This window comes from Pungitius pungitius, chromosome 14, assembly GCF_949316345.1.
Source record: "Pungitius pungitius chromosome 14, fPunPun2.1, whole genome shotgun sequence".
In the NCBI taxonomy this organism is placed as follows: Eukaryota; Metazoa; Chordata; class Actinopteri; order Perciformes; family Gasterosteidae; genus Pungitius; species Pungitius pungitius.
In genome coordinates this window covers 16,488,728-16,509,966 of record NC_084913.1, presented here as the reverse complement: position 1 = coordinate 16,509,966, position 21,239 = coordinate 16,488,728, and the positions used below count along the sequence as shown (strand labels likewise).

Here is a 21,239-nt window from a genome sequence, read left to right as displayed (position 1 = left end):
TATATATATATATATATATATATATATATATATATATATATATATATATATATATATTCTGATACATTTTTTACTCATGTCATGTTTTTCCATGTCCTGCACTGGCATTCATCCGTCCTCAGGGTTGAAGATGAGATGTGGATACTGAGCCGATCTGGTAGGAATGTGGAAAGATATGATTACATCATGATTTGAGGTTTTTAGCGTGTTATTTTATGCCAAGTTGTTACTGTTAATAATAAACAACCACTTAGTAAGTTTGAGGGCAAACATCATGGTACACTATCCTATGTCACTTGCTTGTCTTTAAGGTAGTTTTGTTTCAGTATTTTATTTCATAGTATGTTTCTGGGTTCCTATTCATTATCCGTTGGTTTATTTTCTTTCCGATACTTTTCCGAAGTGCAGATACACATTGTGAGGACTCCTCCAATACACTCGGGGACTATTTTCCTTTTCTTTGCTCTTTTGAGAAAAACACCATCTGAACGAGCTACTGCGAGATACTTAAAAGATATTTACAAATGTCGTCCCTTTATGTAGCTTGTTATGATCCAAATGCAACATGTTTTAACCAGGACTCCGATCTGTCCTTTGCTGTGTTACAGCTCCGGTCCACAAGAGGGCAGAAGCAGCCTGCCTACACGCACAGTCCTACCACGCCTTCCTCCCTCAGGCCCTGAACTTGTGTTGTTGTCTGCACAGAACAACAGCCCACTGGCTGGAGGAGCAGGAGTTGGCAGCCTGACAAGCAAATCTAATGCAACAGTCAATTAGGATCTACTCCCTGCATGTCAGCCATAAGCACATGCAGCTGCTCCGGGGTGAGGCAGCAGCTCCGGGTGAAGCTGTACGCCATGTATATGTTGAAAGATTGGGGAACTTTGAGAACGGGCCTCAACACTAAATACAGGGGATACACAAGCCTTTCTCTCTGACCAGACTAGACTCATAAAAAAGACTTCTAACGACGAATTCACCTTACAATAGATACTTGGAATATAAAATATTCCAAGTATCTATTATATTATATCTATAATATATTTAATATTATATTAAATATTATACTCAAAGCACAAACTTTAGGACCTCACTTCACAGTCCCACCTGTAATGCCTTCACACCAAACAAGCATGACATTTTAGCTTGAGTAGAATTTCATGAAATCCAATCAGCTTTGAGATCCGCCAACATTCATTGCGCTGTTTGCTTTCCAACATCATGTCATCAAATTGGAAAAACAACCGTGTGTGTGATTTTGTTCCCCCTTTTTTACCATGTGACATAATCTTTAGTGGATTGTATTATTCAAAGAAAACTGGACGAGTTGATTTTTCCTATTTGTGCGTGTAAAAGAGTCGTTGAGCTATCATCAGATAACTACACAGAAGGGACTTCGTGTGATTCAAGTCTTTTTCCATTGATGATCTATCTTTTTTTTACCTCTGAGGAGTGCAGTCCTATTGTTGATACAGCCCATAATTTTGATTTATCCTCTGGGTAAATAAAGAGCGGTTTGCTCTAGCCCTTGGAAGAACGCAGCCTTCAAATCACTTGATCATTAATCCACACATTGTTTTATTTACCTCTCGCTCTCAGCAACTAGGAGACAGAGTGGAGGAGGACAAGGAGGGGCACTCTGGGGTCAAAAACAAGCAGTGCACTGTGAGCCCCGTGCCTATAGGGTGGAGGGGGGGTGGACGTTGCGGGGTGATATAAATGTGCTGCCTGCTGGAAGCTTCAGGTGCTGTTGCGGTGGAGGTTCTCTGGATAGTGTCGGCGACAGAGGTGAGCGGCCGCTTACAAAACCCCAGAAATCCCCCGCGGGTGGGATTGAACATTCCAATGCAGGTCAGCGGGGCACGTGCACCTTCAACAACCCCCCACCCACTACACCCAAACATGAACTCGAGAGCCCAGACACAAAGCCACATTCACAGGTTCCCCTGCAAATCAAGCCATTGGGTTCAGTAAAGCCATATAGTCATTGTTTTGCTTGTTATAGCTGCTCTGAAGGCAGGTCCCAAATGAAACTGATTCTTTACATTCAGGGATATTTAGTTCCCCTGCATCCTGCAGGGTAGTTCTGGCGTACACATTCCGGCATAGTACTGCCACGAGGGATCTTGACGAAAAGCACAAGAAAATCGGTTCCCCTTCAAAGCACTTCATTCTGTCCATTTTCACTGTCTTGTTCGTTACGTTGATGAATGCAAAGTCTTTCATCGTTGTTTAACAAATGTAGAGTTGGCTTCCTGTTGTCATCCATGTTTTCCTCACAGGGCATTTGGCTCACTGTGACACTGCTTCTTAGTGTACACATATGCAAATATGTATATATATATAAAAATATATATCTGTTAAGTTTAATGGGGCGGCTTACCATGGCAGCCAGATGATGTCACATTGACAAATGGCCGGCCAGTGGCCGTGCGTCGTGGTTCAGCCGTGTTTGGAAGCTCTGGGCATTGACAAGTGGCCCAGTGCTGTTTGCCCATGCAGAAAAACCATCTGCGTACATTTGTTAATTGTCCTTTTTTGCTGCAGTGCTGCTATTAGCGTAGCTGTTTTGGTGTTTAACAACAATTCTCTCCAGCTAATTAGTCCTCATCAGTGCACCTCTGACCTCTTAATCACTTACTCACCACTCTGTCTTCAACTCTGTCCTCAAGCCTAACTCTGCCTATTACCCCACAGGCCACAGGGCCTGTGCCTGCAGCTTCACCCCGAGGCATTGATAATGGTCCGACCTTCAGTACATAGTCACCCCGCTCTCCATCACCAGTCATTTCAACAACCACAATTGAGTCTGCGGTGCACACCATGCAGGGCGTTGAGGTGGACACATGTTTTTAAAGGTATACTTTGTCTAGATTATTGATGTGCATTTGCCTTGGCATGGGCCCAACGCGCCAAACACATCATACCCCTGCAAGCAGAACGGGACAAGGCTGAAAGACCTCTACAGCAGAGATCATACTATAAAACCACAGGGCAGCATGGAGGAACAAAGCCACCTCCTTAATCACTGCTACTGTCACAGACCATAAGTTCTGTATGTCAACTATTCTTGGGTGTCCCTATATTCCAGGGTAAACTTTCGCTTTTCATACTGCTTTATCTGCACTAACTGAAATGCATTCAAAAATGCATCTCTTATCCCAGGCAGAAACATCTTATACCCTTTGTAGAAACAATTTGCAATATAATACAATTATTTTCCAAAGTGGAATCTGTTGTGCCCCAATTTTAAGCTGAAAAGGACAGTGATTTGGTTGCATGTCATGTGGAACCTCCCCCCCCCTCCAGAGTTTTGGGCTACTGTAGAAACATGGCGGTTCAATATGGAGAGAACTACCTCCCTAGATTCGATAAGAAGGGGTCACCAACCATTACACAAGTGGAAAACAGTTTTTTCGGTATCCCCTGTATGACCCCCCCTTTTTATTGCTTCTATGGACTGTTCCCATTAATGTCCACTTTTGGTTTGTCAGAAGTAATGTGACGTTGACAACAGGGAAAGCAGACCTTCATTTTGCGGCGTTGAATCAGCCAACCTCTGCAAGCTGATTCTCAAGTGGCACCGCATACATCACGTGTAGTGATGCAGAAAGCTACAACGTGCTCGTGTGAGAGAGTTGTGGATCCGTGTAGCAGTACCTTGGTGTTTTTTACAGTGCAGGTCTTGTCCTCCGGAGGGCGGCTCAGCCCAGGCTTGTCATGGGCTTTACCATCACCTCCTCCACCTTGGAGATCAGTGAACACTGGCAGCGGCCGGCTTTGACCTGCGCTACAGCTCCTCGGATTTAAAGCTCCTCTGTGGTTTCGAGGCAGTCGGGTGGGGGTGGTGTTGGGGGGAGGGAGCTAATTGAAGTCAGCAGATGACGGGTGTGCTGTGATTTGTGTGGTGACAGGCTGTGTAATTACATGGCTGGTCAGAATGAACATTACAGTAGTTAAGAGCTTTCGTGGGCGCTAACTCTGCCAATAAAAGGATCCTTACACTTGAGTATCTGTAAAGCAATGCTGCCATGCCGCTGAATATAGGCTGAGATTGAGTGGAGTGCGTGTGCATTGTAAGTACATTCCTGAATCCTTGGACCAGGAAATCTCTGGAATCTCTCCAAGTGGTGTGGTAGTTGCGGATTACCATTAATACCTTGAAATAAAAAATAATTAGATTTTCAGGTGATCAAGAGCATCTGCATGAATATGTCCCTGTTTTCACCTGCCCCCAAAGCTAGCCTGACTGCAAGGGCACGGAAAACGGATGATGAGTGGGACTCATCTCTCATTGGCTCGACTGAACTAAGGAGGGAAGGTTGTAGGCGATCACTTGTGGAAAAGGAACAAAACATTCACATGCTATACACAAACAGCGAGTTAAAAAATGGGAGGACTGATGATATATCTCTGTTTACACACTGTTTACACACATTTAAAAGTAGACATCGTAACTTTTGCTAAACAGGGGTCGCTGTGGTTACAAATCACACAATATATAACTTTGACTTGGATTATCTGAGAATTTCCAAGATTTTCTCTTTACTTTGTTCCTAATTCCTAATTGCTTCCTAATTAATCACTATTAAAATGTTGTAGCAGCCTTTAATGGATAATAATAAGATAAAAATGAATAGGAATATGTAACTCCACAAACGCATTATCATCTTTTATATGTTCCACTTTGTTTCAAATGAAAACACCATAATCCAACTTTACAACATTTTTTTGGCAGGTGTCATTGGTGTGTGTGTGTCTGTGAATGAACATTAGTATAAATCCTGAATGGCAGATGGTCCCTTTTAAAAAAAAAACCTTTGCCATGAGTGTATAAATAAAGTTGATAAAGGTCGTCCTTCTTCTTCACTGTCTTCATGGCGTCCGGCATGAACAACAGATGTGAAAAACCAAAGCGTGGGGCCTCGAACATTTCGAAGTTATAACCGACACACAAAAGGGGGAGTGAACAGAAGGGTGCAATGAGAGATGGACCACTAGATGCCACTACTTCATGCACACTGGTCCTTCACAAGGGCATTATTACTTTTGACTGCCACTTTTTAATCATTGGAAAAGATGTGATGTCACGTAGTTTTCAATACAATTCAATTTATTTTCAAAATTTGCCCCGGGGGCTTTACAGTGGGTATTTGATGTTGTTTAATGCAGAATCTGTGTGCACTTCATCAATGGTTTTTGACAAAGAGGAAAAAGGTAGTCCTCGTGTTCACAGTAAAATTGAGGGAGAGAAGATGGACATCTTGGAACAAAGTTGTGGGAAACAATGATGAAACAATGATGATGAAGATTAAAGTCCTTTCTAAAATAGTCCCAAAATCACAAAAAAACTTTTAAATCCATAAATCTCAGTGAGAGTGATGGCAGAGGTGGTGAGGGAGTCAGCAGGCTGCGCCATATACTGCAGCCACATGTTGGGTATTTGAAAGGCTGTGGTAGCAGCGTGTATTTGTACATGCCTTTATGCGTATCGGTGTATCCATCTATACCCCTAATGCGGCCCCGCGGCTCGGCTCCCTGGAAAGACGCAGGCGCCCAAAAAGATAGTCGAGGACAAAAACAAGAACACACACCCAACCGCACGTCATCCCGGGGAAGTATGGTAATAACATAGGAGGAAGTTTACATTTGTAAAAATATGCGTTATTTGTCTTAGCTTTGGTTTATGACGGCGAGTCGGCCGAGATGAGGGAGAGCATTTTCTCAAATGTCTCTGGACGTGGACCACAGAGCAGCCAACACCCCTGTCTATCTTTAGAGCAGGAAATCCACCCAAGGGCTGTCAGTCGAGCCGCCAAATCCATGACTGCTAAAACTCTCCAGACCCCCGAAGACCAACGGCATCATTCAGAGGCTCCCACTCGCCACCCACACACACACACACACACACACTGTAAGATGTGAAGGTGTACGGCAGAAACAAGTCAATTCATTTGGCCTTTGCATCTGCTAGGCTTACGTAAGAGCAGCTTGCCCACAGAAAGAGAAGGAAAAATGTAAAACAACATTTTTATTTTTTTACAAAAGGCTTGCAAATGGAGAAAAGATCCATCTAATTTTACTCAATACTAATTTTTCTTGGACTCCACCTTTGTTTTTCCAAGTGCTGGGAACTGTGCTTAAAAAGGTCAAAGAAATGATGTAAAAAAAAATTGTGAAATAGAAAATTGCTGCTGTTGAAAACAAGATGAATGACTGTGGCTGTGGGCTTTGTGGATCTCACTGGTGCTGTGCAGCTAAGCACTTAATAAATCACTGCGCTGCATACGGGGGATTAATAGGGATGCTGTGTTTTCATGGTACTGTGTCAGGGCCAAATCTCAAGGAGCCCGATCTGGCCTCTAATCTGTTTCTCCAAAGTCACCTCAGAATGCTGCTTTTGCCTTGCTCTCCTCCTGACCCAAGCACCACAAGGAAGGAGCCTTTACGCGCTGTTTAACATTCATTAACACTTATGATTGATTGATCTCGAGCTGTTTTAACTCCACGGCCGTTTCTGGGCTCAGCAGACACCCCATTATGTTGGGAGCAAACACTACCCGGTCAACCAAAACCTATTTTTTAGAACAGCTGAAGGTGGATGTTAATTACTTGTTAATTGTATGTGGATCACTTTGAGTTTCCATCAACCAGTGTGACACTAGAGAACATAAAGCTGTAATATGCACGACAAATATCATATATAATAGTACAAACTGAGAGAAAGATTTACTGAACAATAGATACTACACATGTTCAAATAAATAAAATAAAAAGTGAGTGAGGAGATGAGTTATAAATTTTGTAAAATTAGAAAATTCAGGGATTTCTTCTCCAGGCTACCTTCAGAGCGTCGGACCGATTGTGTTCCTTTTGCTGGATAAGAGCCTACAACTTCATGTGTACATTCCGACAAACAAGTTCAATTTTTACCTATAAGGAAAGTCTCATTAAAACCCTTTTAAATAAACAATTACATAATTCATACTCCTGCGAGAATAAAACGCCTCCCAATTCCCAATTAGAAAGTGTCCCTTCTAGTCTTTTGATGACATGCTTTTGAATGGAAGGCTGAGTCCACCTCTGGTTAGCGGTGTCCCAGGAGGGCTGGACGCTCTGATGACCCTGGTCCAAACCGTCAGAGGACGCATTCCTACTTCATTTGACATTTTATGGCCAAATGACCTCATGTGTTTTAGGATCTGACTGTAGAATGATTTGCCATATTACTTATTTTTGACAATAACACTGAAAATGCCAATCTTTTCAGATATGTTGGTGTGATAATAAATTAATTATTTAAAAATGCTGCTTTAGGTGTAATGAGCATCAAATAGTGATATATGGTCACTGTGATGTTTTTGTGGATGAGTCATTGTCATCTTGTGTTTTCTAAATATTTGGACAGTGAAGGAGCCATGCTGAGCACAGCAAATGAGCAAAAGATGTTTAATCCCAGGATTTTTATTATATAAAACAACGGAAGTTATTTACAGCAATATGTACCTGAGATTGAGCACCAAATGTGCTTTTACAGCACTATTCCCTTTACACAGTAGCAGTTGCAATATGTATTATAAACCTCAACTTAATTTAATAAAAGATTTTAAAAAACAAAGCTATTGTAAGGATTTGATGTCCTGTCCGCCTTGTGAGCCAGCTAAGTACACAAGTGGGATTTACTCAGTAGGAACTTTTCAGTCTGTGAACTCTGTGTTTGTACTGAATTTTCTTGGGAGACGTGATGCAAGTTACAAACCACGTTGGTTCCGTCAACTCACCGTCTGAAAAAGATCTAAATGGAAAATGTCTAGGTACGAGTTTGCTGCCTCTTCCATTGTTCTGTTTCTGTTTAACTGAGAGCTGCAGAAGTCTTGGCCCCACCCCCAAATGCTCTCAGTGGTTGAGACACATAGTGACGTCCCTACCAAGCCAATACACATCATGATCCCCCACATCCCCTATTGTCACCCATGGTTTGTCTGTATGTGTATTCAGAGCCAGTGAGCAACTGGTTTTCAAAAGAATAATTATTTTTTTAATCTGCCGTAACGCAGGATAAAATATTCATGAACTTGAATTAATTCATACATTAAGGCGATAATAATACATTAACTTGCCCAGCCCTAGGTATATTCTATAGTCAAATATAAGTATCTATGTAGAGGAAGTATTTTTTACTTCAAAACCTGCATCTATCTGTTCTTTATATTTGATCTAATATCCGATTTATAAAGCATGAAAGGTTGTGTTATTCATTAATAAGGCCGTCACTTATATAATGGGTAACACTGTGAAGGTGATCGTCCCATGCTTACGTAATGGGGTAAAAACTAAGCTATCACAATGCAGTATTTGCTAATTCTACTTTTTGCGGATGACCATTGTGTGGATGCTTGATTTTCTTTCAAAAATACATTTCAGAGATTCATTCACTTCATCTTTGAGTCTGCATAACCAGGCTATAACGGTACGACATGGCGGCTTTTATGACCTACACGCACTAAGTCAATCAGTAATGTATCTCTGGATGTCCCAACCATTGGAGGCTAGGTAACCCAGAGTTAGACATGGCTCATCACATATATTACTCTTAATTATCAGATGAAATGTTTAGTCTTGCTTTTGGTGACGATGTCCCATGGCCAGTAAAAAGGCTTATTGGTCCTCTGCCTCAGCGGAAACTCAACCTTAGTGTGGAAATTGGTATTTACCGTCATGATATTTGTGAGCATGGTGACAAAGGAGGCGTTGCATGCCTGCTGCTTGATTGCAGACCAGCTACCACTGTAGAAAATAAAGACTTGGTCGGATTTGAAGATAAAATCGAGCCTTTAGTGCAATTTCACATAATCTTTTAATTGCTTTTTTTCCGCTGAAAAACACACATTATTTTATTTTTGGGGGCGTGGGATCATATAATATGAATATCAGTATACTCTCAGTAGCTTCCTGGAGAATACATATAGTGCAGGGGACATTGGGATGGGGCCTCACAAGGAGAGAAGACACCTTGCTGCGAAAACCCACATAATTCTCCATGGGAAAGAGGGAATACTGTAAGGTCCTTTGAAAGTTTATTTCTTGGAAAAGGCAAAACATCGTCACTATGCTTTCCTTCATTGGATGATAAATTCTTTTCAATTAAATGAATACATTCATATATGTAAGGATTGATCGGTAACACGTATGTGGATGCTCTCCAGTCTATTTGATCCCGCACTGTGTGTGTGGCTGTGCTTCATGACCTCTGCATCCTAACGACCCTTTGCCATCGGTGCCTTCGCTGCAAAAATTGCAAAGCTTGTTATTTTTAAAACTGTTAGAAGTTGTTAAGAAGCTTCTTAGGAAAAAGAATGCAAGAATAAAACAATATCTGGTGTACTTTTAGTTTATGTTTATTCCTGCTTTTATTAAAGGCAGAATGAAGTCCAATTGACTCTAATAAATTGTGAAAACTGCCAGAACTTTTCAAAAAAGTATCTTTTTGTCCAAGATAAAAGCTCCACACGAGGATCTGCTGCTAAACAAGCAGCGATATGTCAATTATAGTTCCTTGTGTACGCACATATTTGTCTTGATCACGCTGGACATTTTGTAAACTGATTGATTAGCCTGATGGAAATAATCATGGCCAGAGAAAGATTTAAATGAGTCCAAACACAAGCCTCCTGATTCTGACCTAACGAAAACAAAAAAAATATTTCATAGCAATAATTTTTCTGATTTTCTGATTTTTCTTAACTGAACTGTTTTCTCGGGTTTTAAGAAAAGTCACTTTTTGGATTGGTTTTGTTTGGGTTTATTTGGGTTTTAAAAATAGGGAGTCAGCCTCTTAAATAGCCAACTGTTAAATAGCGTTTTTGTAGAATAATTTTACTGTACAAATTTTGGAATGAATACTCTGAAGTTAACACCAATTCAAGTGGCTCATATCTGAAATGATGGCTCGGCAAATCTCATTTTAAAAATGTTTGATTTCCTCTTGATCCATTTTGACTTTCTAATTAAAATGAAAGAAGAGTTAACATTAAAGTTAATGGCTACCTTTTTTAGCCGTACACCTAATATTTTGTGACTTCTGTAACTTTGAAACACATTCTCAGCAACCTGTTTGAAAAAAGGATTTTCTTTTACTCCTTGTGTCCACGTTAAAAGGTACCTGTCTGTTTAAAGTAACCAAGAGCCCTACCATTTAAAATTTCATTATAATAAAATATGAGTGCAGCAAAAAAGGCTGATGTAATTTTGTTCGTTAGGAGATAATTCATAATGTGCATTGAATGCTGTTATATGGCATTATGATTGTTTGACTATAACACATTATAATGATGTCAATAACGCATTCAAGAAATGGATATCATGATTTAGTTAACATTGTTGGCAATATGGATATTCAATGACATAACATGTGTTTCTCTTTTTTGTCCAGCTCCTTAACAATCAAAACATAGAACAGAACCTTTTATTGGACTCATTACATCTTCTATACGCACAGAATTTCTTTAGAAAACCTCCGGAATGTTTTTTGTTTCTTTTAAAAACGGTTTAAGGTGTTTTATTGAACTAACAGTGAGGATGACTGATGGAGATACTTCCCCTGCAGCTCCTTAGTCCTTCGTGCATTGCATGCATGCTTTACGCGCGTGTTTAGATGTCACGTGTCTGTCGTTTGGGAAACAATAACCATGTTGTCATTTTGTCTCTTTATTTTACATTGAGCCCTTCAATGCGCCGAGTGCAGCCCTTTCCTTCTTTCCTTCCTCTTGGCCCGCTCACGCGCGTCACGCGTGCGCCTGTCTCGTGAGGTGTTCCTTCTGATTTACTGATGTGAGGCGTGAGCTCGCGCTGTGGCCTGACCAGTGAGGGAGGTCGGTGAGAGTCACGGAGAGGTGCGCGCCTATACGTTGCCCACAAGTCTCCATTTCATTTTATGTATGTGACAAACACCATTACAGGATCCAACATGGTTTGTAGTATTGGAGAGAAAAAGATCAAAATGTAGTTTTATCTACGATAGACACCATGACCAGGATGGTTTGTATTACTAATTCCATCCACAGTGGACGTGCGCGGTCTTTCCCAGAATGATTTTCGGTAACATCAAATATAAAACTATAATTGTTTTCATATTTTATTTTTAAGAAGCAGGTCGGAGTGATAAAAAGTTTTTTTTTTAAACAGATTTTCTCTGATTCGGTCAAAAAACAATATTAATCTATTCTACGCCCGTCCTCCTCCCAGAAGAGCAAACAAACAAATCCTGAAGTTTCATTTATATTTTAATGAATATTCCTTTAACGTACGTTTACTTATTTTTCCAGAATGAAAAAAACAACAACACAAATAGTTGCATGACCGCCGGGTGGTGACGCTACGCGCAGACCACGTGGTTCTCCTGTTACATCACACCACAGGCACAACATTTAACATCTACTATCACCTGTAGCATTACAACATATTCACACACGTCAGTCGTCACAACAATTTAAATTAAATATAAATAGCTGTAGTTTATGTACAACTGTGCAACATGGCAACACGTTCCATCACACTACCGGCATGCCGTCGGGTCCGCGCCACCTCCCGCTATATGTACACGCGCGCGCACACGCGTCCGCCGTGTTATCAGCTGTCCGAGTCCACCTCACTTTTAGGCTCCTCGCTTTTCTCCGCGGAGGTTTTGGTCGATTTGTTCCATTTCTGAGAGTTCTCTGATTCCTCGGATGAAGACCTTTTCTGCCTCCTCCACTTCGCCCGTCTGTTTTTGAACCAAACCTACGTGATGAAGAAGGAACAGTTGGAAATGGGAACTTGAAGGCTTTTCTTGAAAGTCGCATAATTACGTACTTGAGTCTGTGCGTTGTTTTCTTAATTACAAATCTATATTTATATATTGATTGATTTAAACAATATTGTAATCTAAAAAATATTATTCAAATCATGTTGTCATAGGGAACAAGATTGACTGTTTTTAATGTATGTTTGCCCTTTACATTTTGCAGAGTTTAATTTGTTCGATTAATTTAATAATTAAATAAATAGTGAATTAATAATAACTAATATTCATTTATTTAATTTACAATAAATAACTTGTTGAACAACAGGTGTGCTCAAAATGCAAAAAGAAACATAACTAACGACAAGCCATCCAAAATAACGTCACCTCCTTTTAGTAGATATTTTTAGATAAAAAATAGACCATTCAATTGAGTGGAACAGAATACACAGAAAACCCTAATTAATAAATACGAGGTATAAGTTACGGACTAAGACACGCAATAATACCTATACATTGATTTATTATACTGGATTTCTCATTTCTCAAATGTATTGTTTACGCAGCACAACGAAGCAAACACAATACAGTTTTAATAATGTTTGTGTTATTGTGATAAACAAGACTAAATGGGAATGGCGTTCTACCTCTTCTGAACCCAAAGCTCCCGGACCACGTGATTTAATAAGCAGTACACGAAGCGGTATGTAAAGACAAAGCGCCTCTGACCTCGACCTTCTCCTCCCGGAGGTGGACCTTGCGGGCCAGCTGCTCCCGGGTGCCGACGTCCGGGTACTTGGTCTCCTGGAAGAGGCCTTCCAGGGCCTCCAGCTGCTCGTCGGTGAAGATGGTGCGGTGCCGCCGCTTCCTGCGGCAGTGCAGCTGGTTGAGGAGCTGCAGTTCGGTCCGCGACAAGCTGCCCATGTTCATGTAGGACATCATCTGGTGCGGGACCGGAGAGATGAGCACGGAGCCCGGGCTGTCGTAGCCTGCCCAGCGGATAGCGAGAAGAGAAACATCCCACAAAAAAGCACGGTGATCAAATGGCCGCAGTGTGCACATTCATAGAGAAACGGTCTGACCTCGACGCGTACGATGAGCACAGCTGCATCGCAAAATAGCGCAAATCGGACACTTCAACTTATCTGCACGTGACTTGTTGCGCATGCATTAAAACGTCGAGCTGTGTGTATGTTAGACTGTGGGCACACCGTTTGAATCACTAGTTGGATCAGTTCGTGCGTAAAAGCACCGGTTTGGAAACGGCTCAATGGCATTGATCCGTGACACAAACAGAACTGGGCTCAGATAATATTATCAGGCAGCATTGGACCCCACCCTGGAATATCGTCAAGAGGTTGCTGTCTTTTGATTAAATGTGCACATTTCAGTTCTAACTAACTACTACTAACTATTTGATAAAGACACAAATTAAAAACAAATCTTCAAAAAGCAGGTTACGCATAAACATTTGTTAAGATCAATATATATATATAAAAGTATGTTCCTCTAATTTGGGGTCAAAATCCGATTTTTTCTGACTATTTTCCCCTTGTCAAACCGCGAATAATAATATTAGGATAAAAATACCAAACATATATAATATGTACAATATACAACGAAACTATTTGTTATGTGTTGATTTTCTAAATGAACTTCTACGCTAACGATAAAGCTCCGGAGAGAGGGAGGGGCTGCGTGTCCTACCTCCCGGGATGCACGGGCACTGCTGCGGGGTGAGGCCGGGCACCGAGCCGCAGCACGGCGGCGCTCCGCCGGCGCCCTGGACGTGCAGCTGTCCGTAGTAGTAGCCGTTATATCCTATCCGGGTCCCATTTAAGGACTGGACGCCGGGGGGAGACGGCCCACACGTGGCCGAGTACAGTCCATTGTAGTCGCTGTAGATAGAGTCCGTGAGGCCCGCGGACAGCACTACCGGGCCGCTCCGGTGCAGCAGCAGCGGCTCCTTGCAGCTGGGTCTGCCGGACAGGATGCTGTCTATGCTGAACATCCCGGCGGGCATCACACCGGTGTGCGACGGGCTGTGGAACGGGGGGAAAGTCGGGGGTTGGTAAAAGGCACTCAGTGAAAGAAAACGTCCCGGACCCGACAGATCTCCGTGAGGAAAGTTCTCCTAAAAGTGCGCCATGACCGTGGAGGGCACGTTTCTTCCCTGCCTGCGCGCGAGCTTCGTCTCGAGGATGTGGACTTCTGGTTTGAAGGAAACCTGTTGAGAGCGAGGCTGCTTTTATACGCCGCTGACGTCACGGCGCAGCGGCTGCTCTGCGGTCAGCTGTAGCAACTTGCGGTGTGATCGGCCGCACATCTGTGTATTGAGAATTAATTCAATTAAGATAATCCGCACTGTTTGCAGACTTTTGGAAAAACTCCGTTGCTGGGTCACAGAGTAATCCGATTATTTCCTTGTCAGCGAAGGCATCACAATCTATGGAAGCCATTTACATTAGTGTTTACAGTTCGGGGTTCATTTGCGAAGTCAGTCAAAACCACAACGGACGCCTTAGAAAAATGAATTTATTCATCAGTTCTTCGACCTTTCAAATTACCATGAGGTTTCCACTATGTGGTTTTAAATGTATTAATAATGTATGTATTAATAAATACACGGGAGAAACACGCTATTTCATGGCAAAGCACCACACAGGTGACTTCAAAGGAATATTATTTATTTTTAGCCAATTTCAAATTGTCAAATTTAGCCTACACAAAAACGCAATAAATTGTTTGCTTGCTGTATTCAAATTCCATGAATTTGTGAATTTCCCTATTGTGGGAGTATTAAAGGAATATCTTATCCTATACATGCAACCAAATGATTAATATTGTGGAAGTTTTAATTATTGTTATAATTCTTATTATGTATTATTACTTTAATACACGGAGAAAAAGTCCCACGTCAGACAACATTTCTAAATGAAAATAAAAACACCTAGACACGCGCTGACTGCAACCAAGGCTTTTGGGTTTATTTTTGTCTCCTCTCCCGACAAGAGCAAATGAATAATAAGCGAATAATAAGACAGAAGCCGCTGAGCATTATATCTGGGACTCATCTCATTATCAGGCCTGCGCTCGCTTCTCCGCGGGGAGCAGATCAGCGCGTTTCCCTTCCCGGGGCAGGGCCTCCCTCTCTGCGGGTAGACAAACGCTACCCCCCCCCCCCCCCCCAGTCCCCCCCTCCCCTCCTTCAACCAGGATAAGATAACGGCCCATTATCGCTCCCATTCATCGGAGGAAACAGAGTACTTATTGCATATTTACACCGCTAATCAACATGTGTGCTGAGTGCTGGGTGTCTGTGTGTGTTCGGGGGGATGCTGCTGTGGAGGAACGTGGATTCCCGGTTCAGACCCTTAATGGGCCTCGCTGATTGCATTTCACGCTCAATGTGGCCTTAACGCATGCTCACGTCGGGCCGCCGGATAAGTTGGTGATTTGAGAATGTGCCGGTGAGATATGGGAGCTGATTAGAGGTCGGTTGGACGCACTAATGCGTTGGGACACTGATTTCAGCCACCACCGCGCATGAGTTTCTCCAACTTGCTTTCCGGCAGGAAAATATGAATAATATTCGGGTTTTTTACTTTCTAAATGTGGTTCAACGTGCACGTCATCACACACACACACACACACACACACACACACACACACACACACACACACACACACACACACACACACACACACACACCAATTCACACACAACATTGTCTTTGAGAAAGAAGGATTTTGGAAGACCGTTTTATATTTTTTATTATTGACTGAAATATCTTCCTTTTGTTTTCAGATTTTAGATAATGAATCAGTCCATAAATAGTCGCCACTGCCTGCTTGTTTATGTAATGCATCCCTTTGTCTTTCTGTGTAACAGTGTGAAATAGAGATGGGCATAACGTGTCTTTACTGATTCTATTGATATGTCACCAATCCGTTTGGATCCTGAGCAAACGCCTTGGTTCTACTCGGCCCAGGATTGGCTCTTTACGATGCGTGTTGGATGCAGAGAGCCTCCCGATGGACTGATCGCCCTCACGTACCTGAACCGCGGCATCAGGTTCCGTTTTCGCCTTCAGACCATAAAAGGGATCATCTGTTGTCCATTATCACCTGGGAGTGTTTTGTGAGTTTATACCAGTCACGCACATTGTAAATTATTTTCCTGTAATATAATAATTATAACAATTATACTGGGAAATGTATGTACAGCACATTGCTTTAAAACTAGAATACAGTCGTTTTCTGTATTGTTCAATATACATTAAAATACTGGCAGCGGAAAAAATAAATCCCCATGCTAAACTTTTACATAGTGATTTATATACTGCAATGCTACAGTAGTCATACTGTTAAATCATTTTACTACAATGAAAATAAATTGACATATATTCCTCTGATTATTTAAATTGACTAGCATTCTGTTAGAGGGGTGGATTACTTTAAATTCTTAGGGTTTGCTGTAGAACATTTTTAACACAAAAATATAGCTTTTTAAAATATCGCAATATGAATCTACACTGCAATTGTATTGTTCCATGGCCTACAGACAACTGCAATATTATAGAAAAACAACTTAGAAAGGACATAAATCAAACACTGATCTATACTGGTACTGTAAAAGCACAACCCAACAAAACAAGCCAAAGAGATTTTGAGTTGCCAAAAAAAAAGAGAAAATACCCATGGTGACATTGAAATACTTGAATGGCACGTCAATGACTGGCCTCTGCTTGAAACTAGAAAAGATCTGACAACTGAGTGGTAACTACTTCCAAATATTGTTATAGATGAATTATTTCACCAAAATCCAACTTGACCATGAATCAACAATTGGGCTCAATACCAGGCCAACAAATACTGAGGAAGCATGTTTAAAATGCACTCTCTTCTGTCTGTGCAAATGTACAGTGAGAACATTCGGAAAAACAGCCACATTTAGACACACTTGTTATTAAATTACTGTTAATAGACAAGGTGGTGTTTTACCTCTGAAAGGAGTCCATGCTTGTGTTTTACATCGTAAAGGAGTCCTGAGGTTGAGTGCGAAAGATTGTGGTATATTCTAATTCAAAAAAGGAATCTGGGTCCCATTTAAACTCAAAGATGTCTCGTAGTGTAGAGACATGTGTGCTGACAATGGTGGACTTCTTCTGGACAATCACACATGTCTTCTTGGGGACGACATCGTCCTGGATGGTCTTTGTTCCTCTGGATGGATCAATGCTCATAGGAAGCACCTAAAATCCAAACAGTCGAATATCAGAGACTGGATAAAAAATCACCTTGGTGTCATGGTATTAAGCTAAAATGTGTCAAAAAGAAGCTCAGTTTAATTACTGGCTAAATATCTGTACCACTTACAACAATTTTCACTTGCCAATTGTTATAGTTTAAACACATGCAACACTGAGAGTGGTAGTTACTTTCCTCTCAAATATAAACAATCATCCTGCTTTAATGGTCCCCCCTCACTAGTTTGTTCAGTGCTTCTTTGTGCCATCCATTTTAAGTTATTAACAAGGAGCACATGGCTATTAGCTAGCTAGCTAGCAACAAATTTCCCCAAATGAGTTTCTACTAAATCACTAGGATACTGTTCAGGGTATCTGTGCCGACGCTATAAAGGGTCTTGCTAACTGCAGTACAAAATCGATTACATAAAGACAGTAGATTAATGTTGAACATTGGCTGTAAAATAACAGCAATTGTTTCCAGTGCAAACATGGATGAGCTTTTTCGTTCTCCTGCATGCATGACAACGTGACCGAAGCCCTTCTTGTTGCAGCCTTTTGACATGGAAACATGTTACTCGTCTGTAATACAGTCACACTGTGATTCCAGGGAAGTGGGAGAGAGGCCAGATGCTGTTATTATTTCCACATTTATTTCTGTATTCCTACCTCCAAGTGGCAGTGAAAGGAGCGAGTCAAAAGGAACCAGTAAAAAGCAAAAACGTCCATTTGTAAAATAAAAGCTGTGGAGAAAAGCGCCCTGAAGGCGGCACTTATAGGTGAATAGAGGTGTCAATCAAGCTGCTGATGGTGGCTGAAGACTCTCACAGCCACAATAGCCCAGGAATCTTTATATATCAGAGCTCTGATCTGTAAAACCTGGTTAAACACAGCAAATCAAACAGCCAGACTTGGTAATGCATCCGTCCAAAAGAGGAAAAATACATGCTTTTCACTCTGATGTGCTTTTACATTGGCCCGAATAATTGAGATAATCACAACACCACAAGGATATGTCTGGTTGTATAGAAATATGGATAGGTAGATGGGGGATAGATAGATAGACATAGAGTATAGAATATTTCATGTGATCTTTTTTAACCCACGGTAGGGTGGTTAATGGGGGCCACACCTGTCTCAGAGGAGGAGAGTGGGTATAGTTGTCACACTTCCTCCAATCAGAAGCCAGTCTGATCGATGTAACTCAACCTCTTAATGCTGCATCATTGCGTCAGTTTGCTTTAAATGAAGTTTTCACCCGACTGCCGAAACACGTCTCTCTCACAAAAACTAGCTGGCATTTGGTGTCTCGGCTCGAATCGGCCGTCCCTGTTGAGATGCTGAAGCTCGGAAACAGCGGGAGCAGTGATTGTGTGTGGAGGGAACGAGGGAGAGGTTCAGACCCTGTCTACACTCACACCTGGCTAACGGCTGCGTTAAGTGTGAGTGTCCAAGATGTGAAGAAACTAGTCAACCACAGCATTATGACCGTCCATCAAGAACTTTACTAGCATGCGGGTAACGACAAAGCATGGAGGATGTTAGTTAGTTTCTATTCATTTAGAATAGTTTCTATTCATTTTTCTTTCAGTTTTTTTTCACAGTTGCTCATATTATTCTTACAGTGACCGTAATGAATCACCACTTCACACTGACTTTTGAATCAGTTACTATCATCATTACTATTACTTATTGTTACTACAACTACTATCAATTTGTCCTACTTAAAGGCTGCCAAATCACTTTAATAAGGGACATTGAAGAGCCTTAAAAATATTCATAAACTACAAGTATTCAAAGAAAACTAAAAGGAGGACAGTACAATCTTCAAAGGCCCCTGAATTGGAAGGATGATTGTATTCAGAGGGATGTTACAAGCTGGAAAGTGAAGCTAAATAATTGAAGCAGATGTTGCAGATGTGGGAGGCGTGAGAGGACTGAACTGAACTGGATGTGAGGAAATCAAGATGGAATTGAAGGCCCTGTTAATGTTTAGGGAAGTACGTGAACGGAGTGATGGACACTCAGACGGATATACATGCAGGCTGCTGCGGTGCCAGACAAGTCTGTGTGTGTGTATTTATTTCTTGTGTATTTGAAACGAGACACACAGAACTATTAATGGACCTCTTTCAATCCCACCTGAAAACCCAGCAATTTGTTCTTCTGCCCTTGTGAGGACCCTCTCTGACATAAGGCATTCCCAACTTTTAAGAAGTCCTCACTAAATGGTTTGGAACTGAAATTGACCCCCATAAACCATTACAAAGGCCTCCTCTAATGTTTTTGATGATGTGTAAGAGAACTTTTGGTACATATTTCGGTTCAATTTAAATGTTGTATTTGTTTTATACATCCAAATAAAAAACATGCATATCCTTGTTTATTGTTCGTGTCACGTCCTCTTTGCTGAATTGCTCCGTGGCTGCGTTCAATATCTGCGATGAAACCCATGTGTTCCTCCGAGCCGCTTGCTACAGTTCAAGGAGACATCTCCTCCTTCGTTTCCCCATGAAAAGCGTCTGGTTCTCCAACCACAAAGTGCCTGTAACCCCAACCACAAGTTTAATATCTGCCTCCACACATCAAAGGGCGCCAATCACAAAATGTAGTTACTGTCCAGCGGTTGAGGACTTCACACATGAGCTTCAAGTGAGTTGTAAACACAATAATTCACACACACATAAAGGCGCTGGTTGCTGGGAAGCAAGTGGCACTGATGATGGCCGCTTTTTTCAATTCCTTTCATGCCTCTTCAATGAGACTCAAAGTTCCCCTACTGCTGACCAAGCTGCAATGATGAGTAAGGACTAAAAACCATATTCAGGATGGGTTTAGATTTGGTTAGGTTTGGGCGAAACACATGTGTATTTGGTGAAAGATTTGAGTGGAAATAAGTATTCTTAAGACGTCAAAGGAAATCTTGTCGCCAAGGTTACCGTCAGCAATGGATAAAGTATAAAAAAGAGAAAAAGAAAGAGCAGCAAACGGCAAACAAACAGCAGTCTGCGCTTTTACATTTTCTCCTCATCTGTGTCATTTGTAAGTAAAACGTCGTCAGGGGAATTAGAATTGACTACAAAAACAGGAAGCAGGATGTAAAAAGCTTCACACTATATAGAAACAAAGTGTTTCCATAAATGATGCCACATAATATGTCTTTCAAAGGGTTAAAGTTGCACTTGAAAGGCACTTTAGAAGTGTTCAAGTCTGTCTAGCGTTTGGGCTTATTTTCCTAAGATTTCAGTTGAATGCAAGGGCTTTCAAAGAGGGGGGCAAATGCAGATGTGTCAGTGCAAATGGCAGTGTGGTACCTGCTGTTGAGCCATGCCATGCCTGTCCAGTCATTTTCTACTTAAATGGTTTCAATTCAGTGCTAACGTCATGTTGTCAGAGGACAGAAATGCCGTGGCCGCTTTCTTGCAGAGGTCATCAATCATTCATTATAATCAGAATCCATCAACCGATCCTGGTAATTACTGATTACAGGCAGGCAGCAATGTGGCAGGGTCGAGGAAACACACTCACACACACAAACGTGCACACTGCTGTCTGAACGTGTGTCATGTCAGGAATCAGAAACACATTTACACATTAGAGGGTCTGAAACATGCTCTCCGACCCGACACCCCCACCCTTCTCCTTACAGAGGTGCTACTTAAAACACTTTGGAATTATGAGAAATTCAAATCAGCTCTACAGGCTGTGGCAGGAACATAATAGAACCTAGAATTATTCTATCAAAACAAGCCGGCACAGACGCTACCGTGATGGATTGAACACATTAGAATTTAAACCTCAGCCCTGTCTTTAAAGCGTCTCTGACATGTCCACATAGGATTGCCATGCCACTGTGTGGAAGGAGCAGTTACTGTGTATTTACATCCATCCCCCATTACCTCCAACCTACATTTTCCGAAGGTGAAAACACAAGATGGCACTTACTCCCTCTGCTGAAATAATCTGTTCTTTTTTGTTTAGGCCTACTAATAAAAACGCTTGCTTTTACTTACGTAAAGTATTATGTATCACACATACTGGGGGAACCTGGGGTAAATTTGACCTTTCATTTCCTCCATGCAAAAAGAAGTCAGAGTGATGACAATCGCTCTGCACATGCTTTAAGGAATCTCCCTCAGCCCCCCTATAAAAACGATTTAAGATTTTGAATGCTACTTTGTGAATGTATAGCATTCTTCTCCAATGATTGC

At 41.5% G+C, this 21,239-nt stretch overlaps 1 protein-coding gene across 1 annotated transcript; it reads right to left on the bottom strand.

The window, feature by feature from the left end:
* Positions 1-11,302: 11,302 nt before the first annotated feature.
* On the bottom strand, positions 11,303-13,980 carry gsc (goosecoid). Its single transcript, XM_037486834.2, has 3 exons — positions 13,487-13,980; positions 12,509-12,768; positions 11,303-11,778 (listed from the first exon to the last, which is right to left on the bottom strand). The coding sequence occupies exons 1-3, from the start codon at positions 13,800-13,802 to the stop codon at positions 11,629-11,631; spliced, it is 726 nt and encodes a 241-aa protein (XP_037342731.1). The 5' UTR covers positions 13,803-13,980; the 3' UTR covers positions 11,303-11,628.
* Between the last annotated feature and the right edge of the window lie 7,259 nt (positions 13,981-21,239).

What these genes read in the sequence shown, in the direction of transcription:
- gsc (XM_037486834.2), bottom strand. Translation starts at nt 13,802, where the DNA reads ATGCCCGCCGGGATGTTCAGCATAGACAGCATCCTGTCCGGCAGACCC. An exon ending in GTGCCCGTGCATCCCGGGAG is followed by an intron (nt 12,769 to 13,486) that starts GTAGGACACGCA and finishes TCCGCTGGGCAG; the next exon opens with GCTACGACAGCCCGGGCTCC. An exon ending in TCCGGGAGGAGAAGGTCGAG is followed by an intron (nt 11,779 to 12,508) that starts GTCAGAGGCGCT and finishes TTCATCACGTAG; the next exon opens with GTTTGGTTCAAAAACAGACG.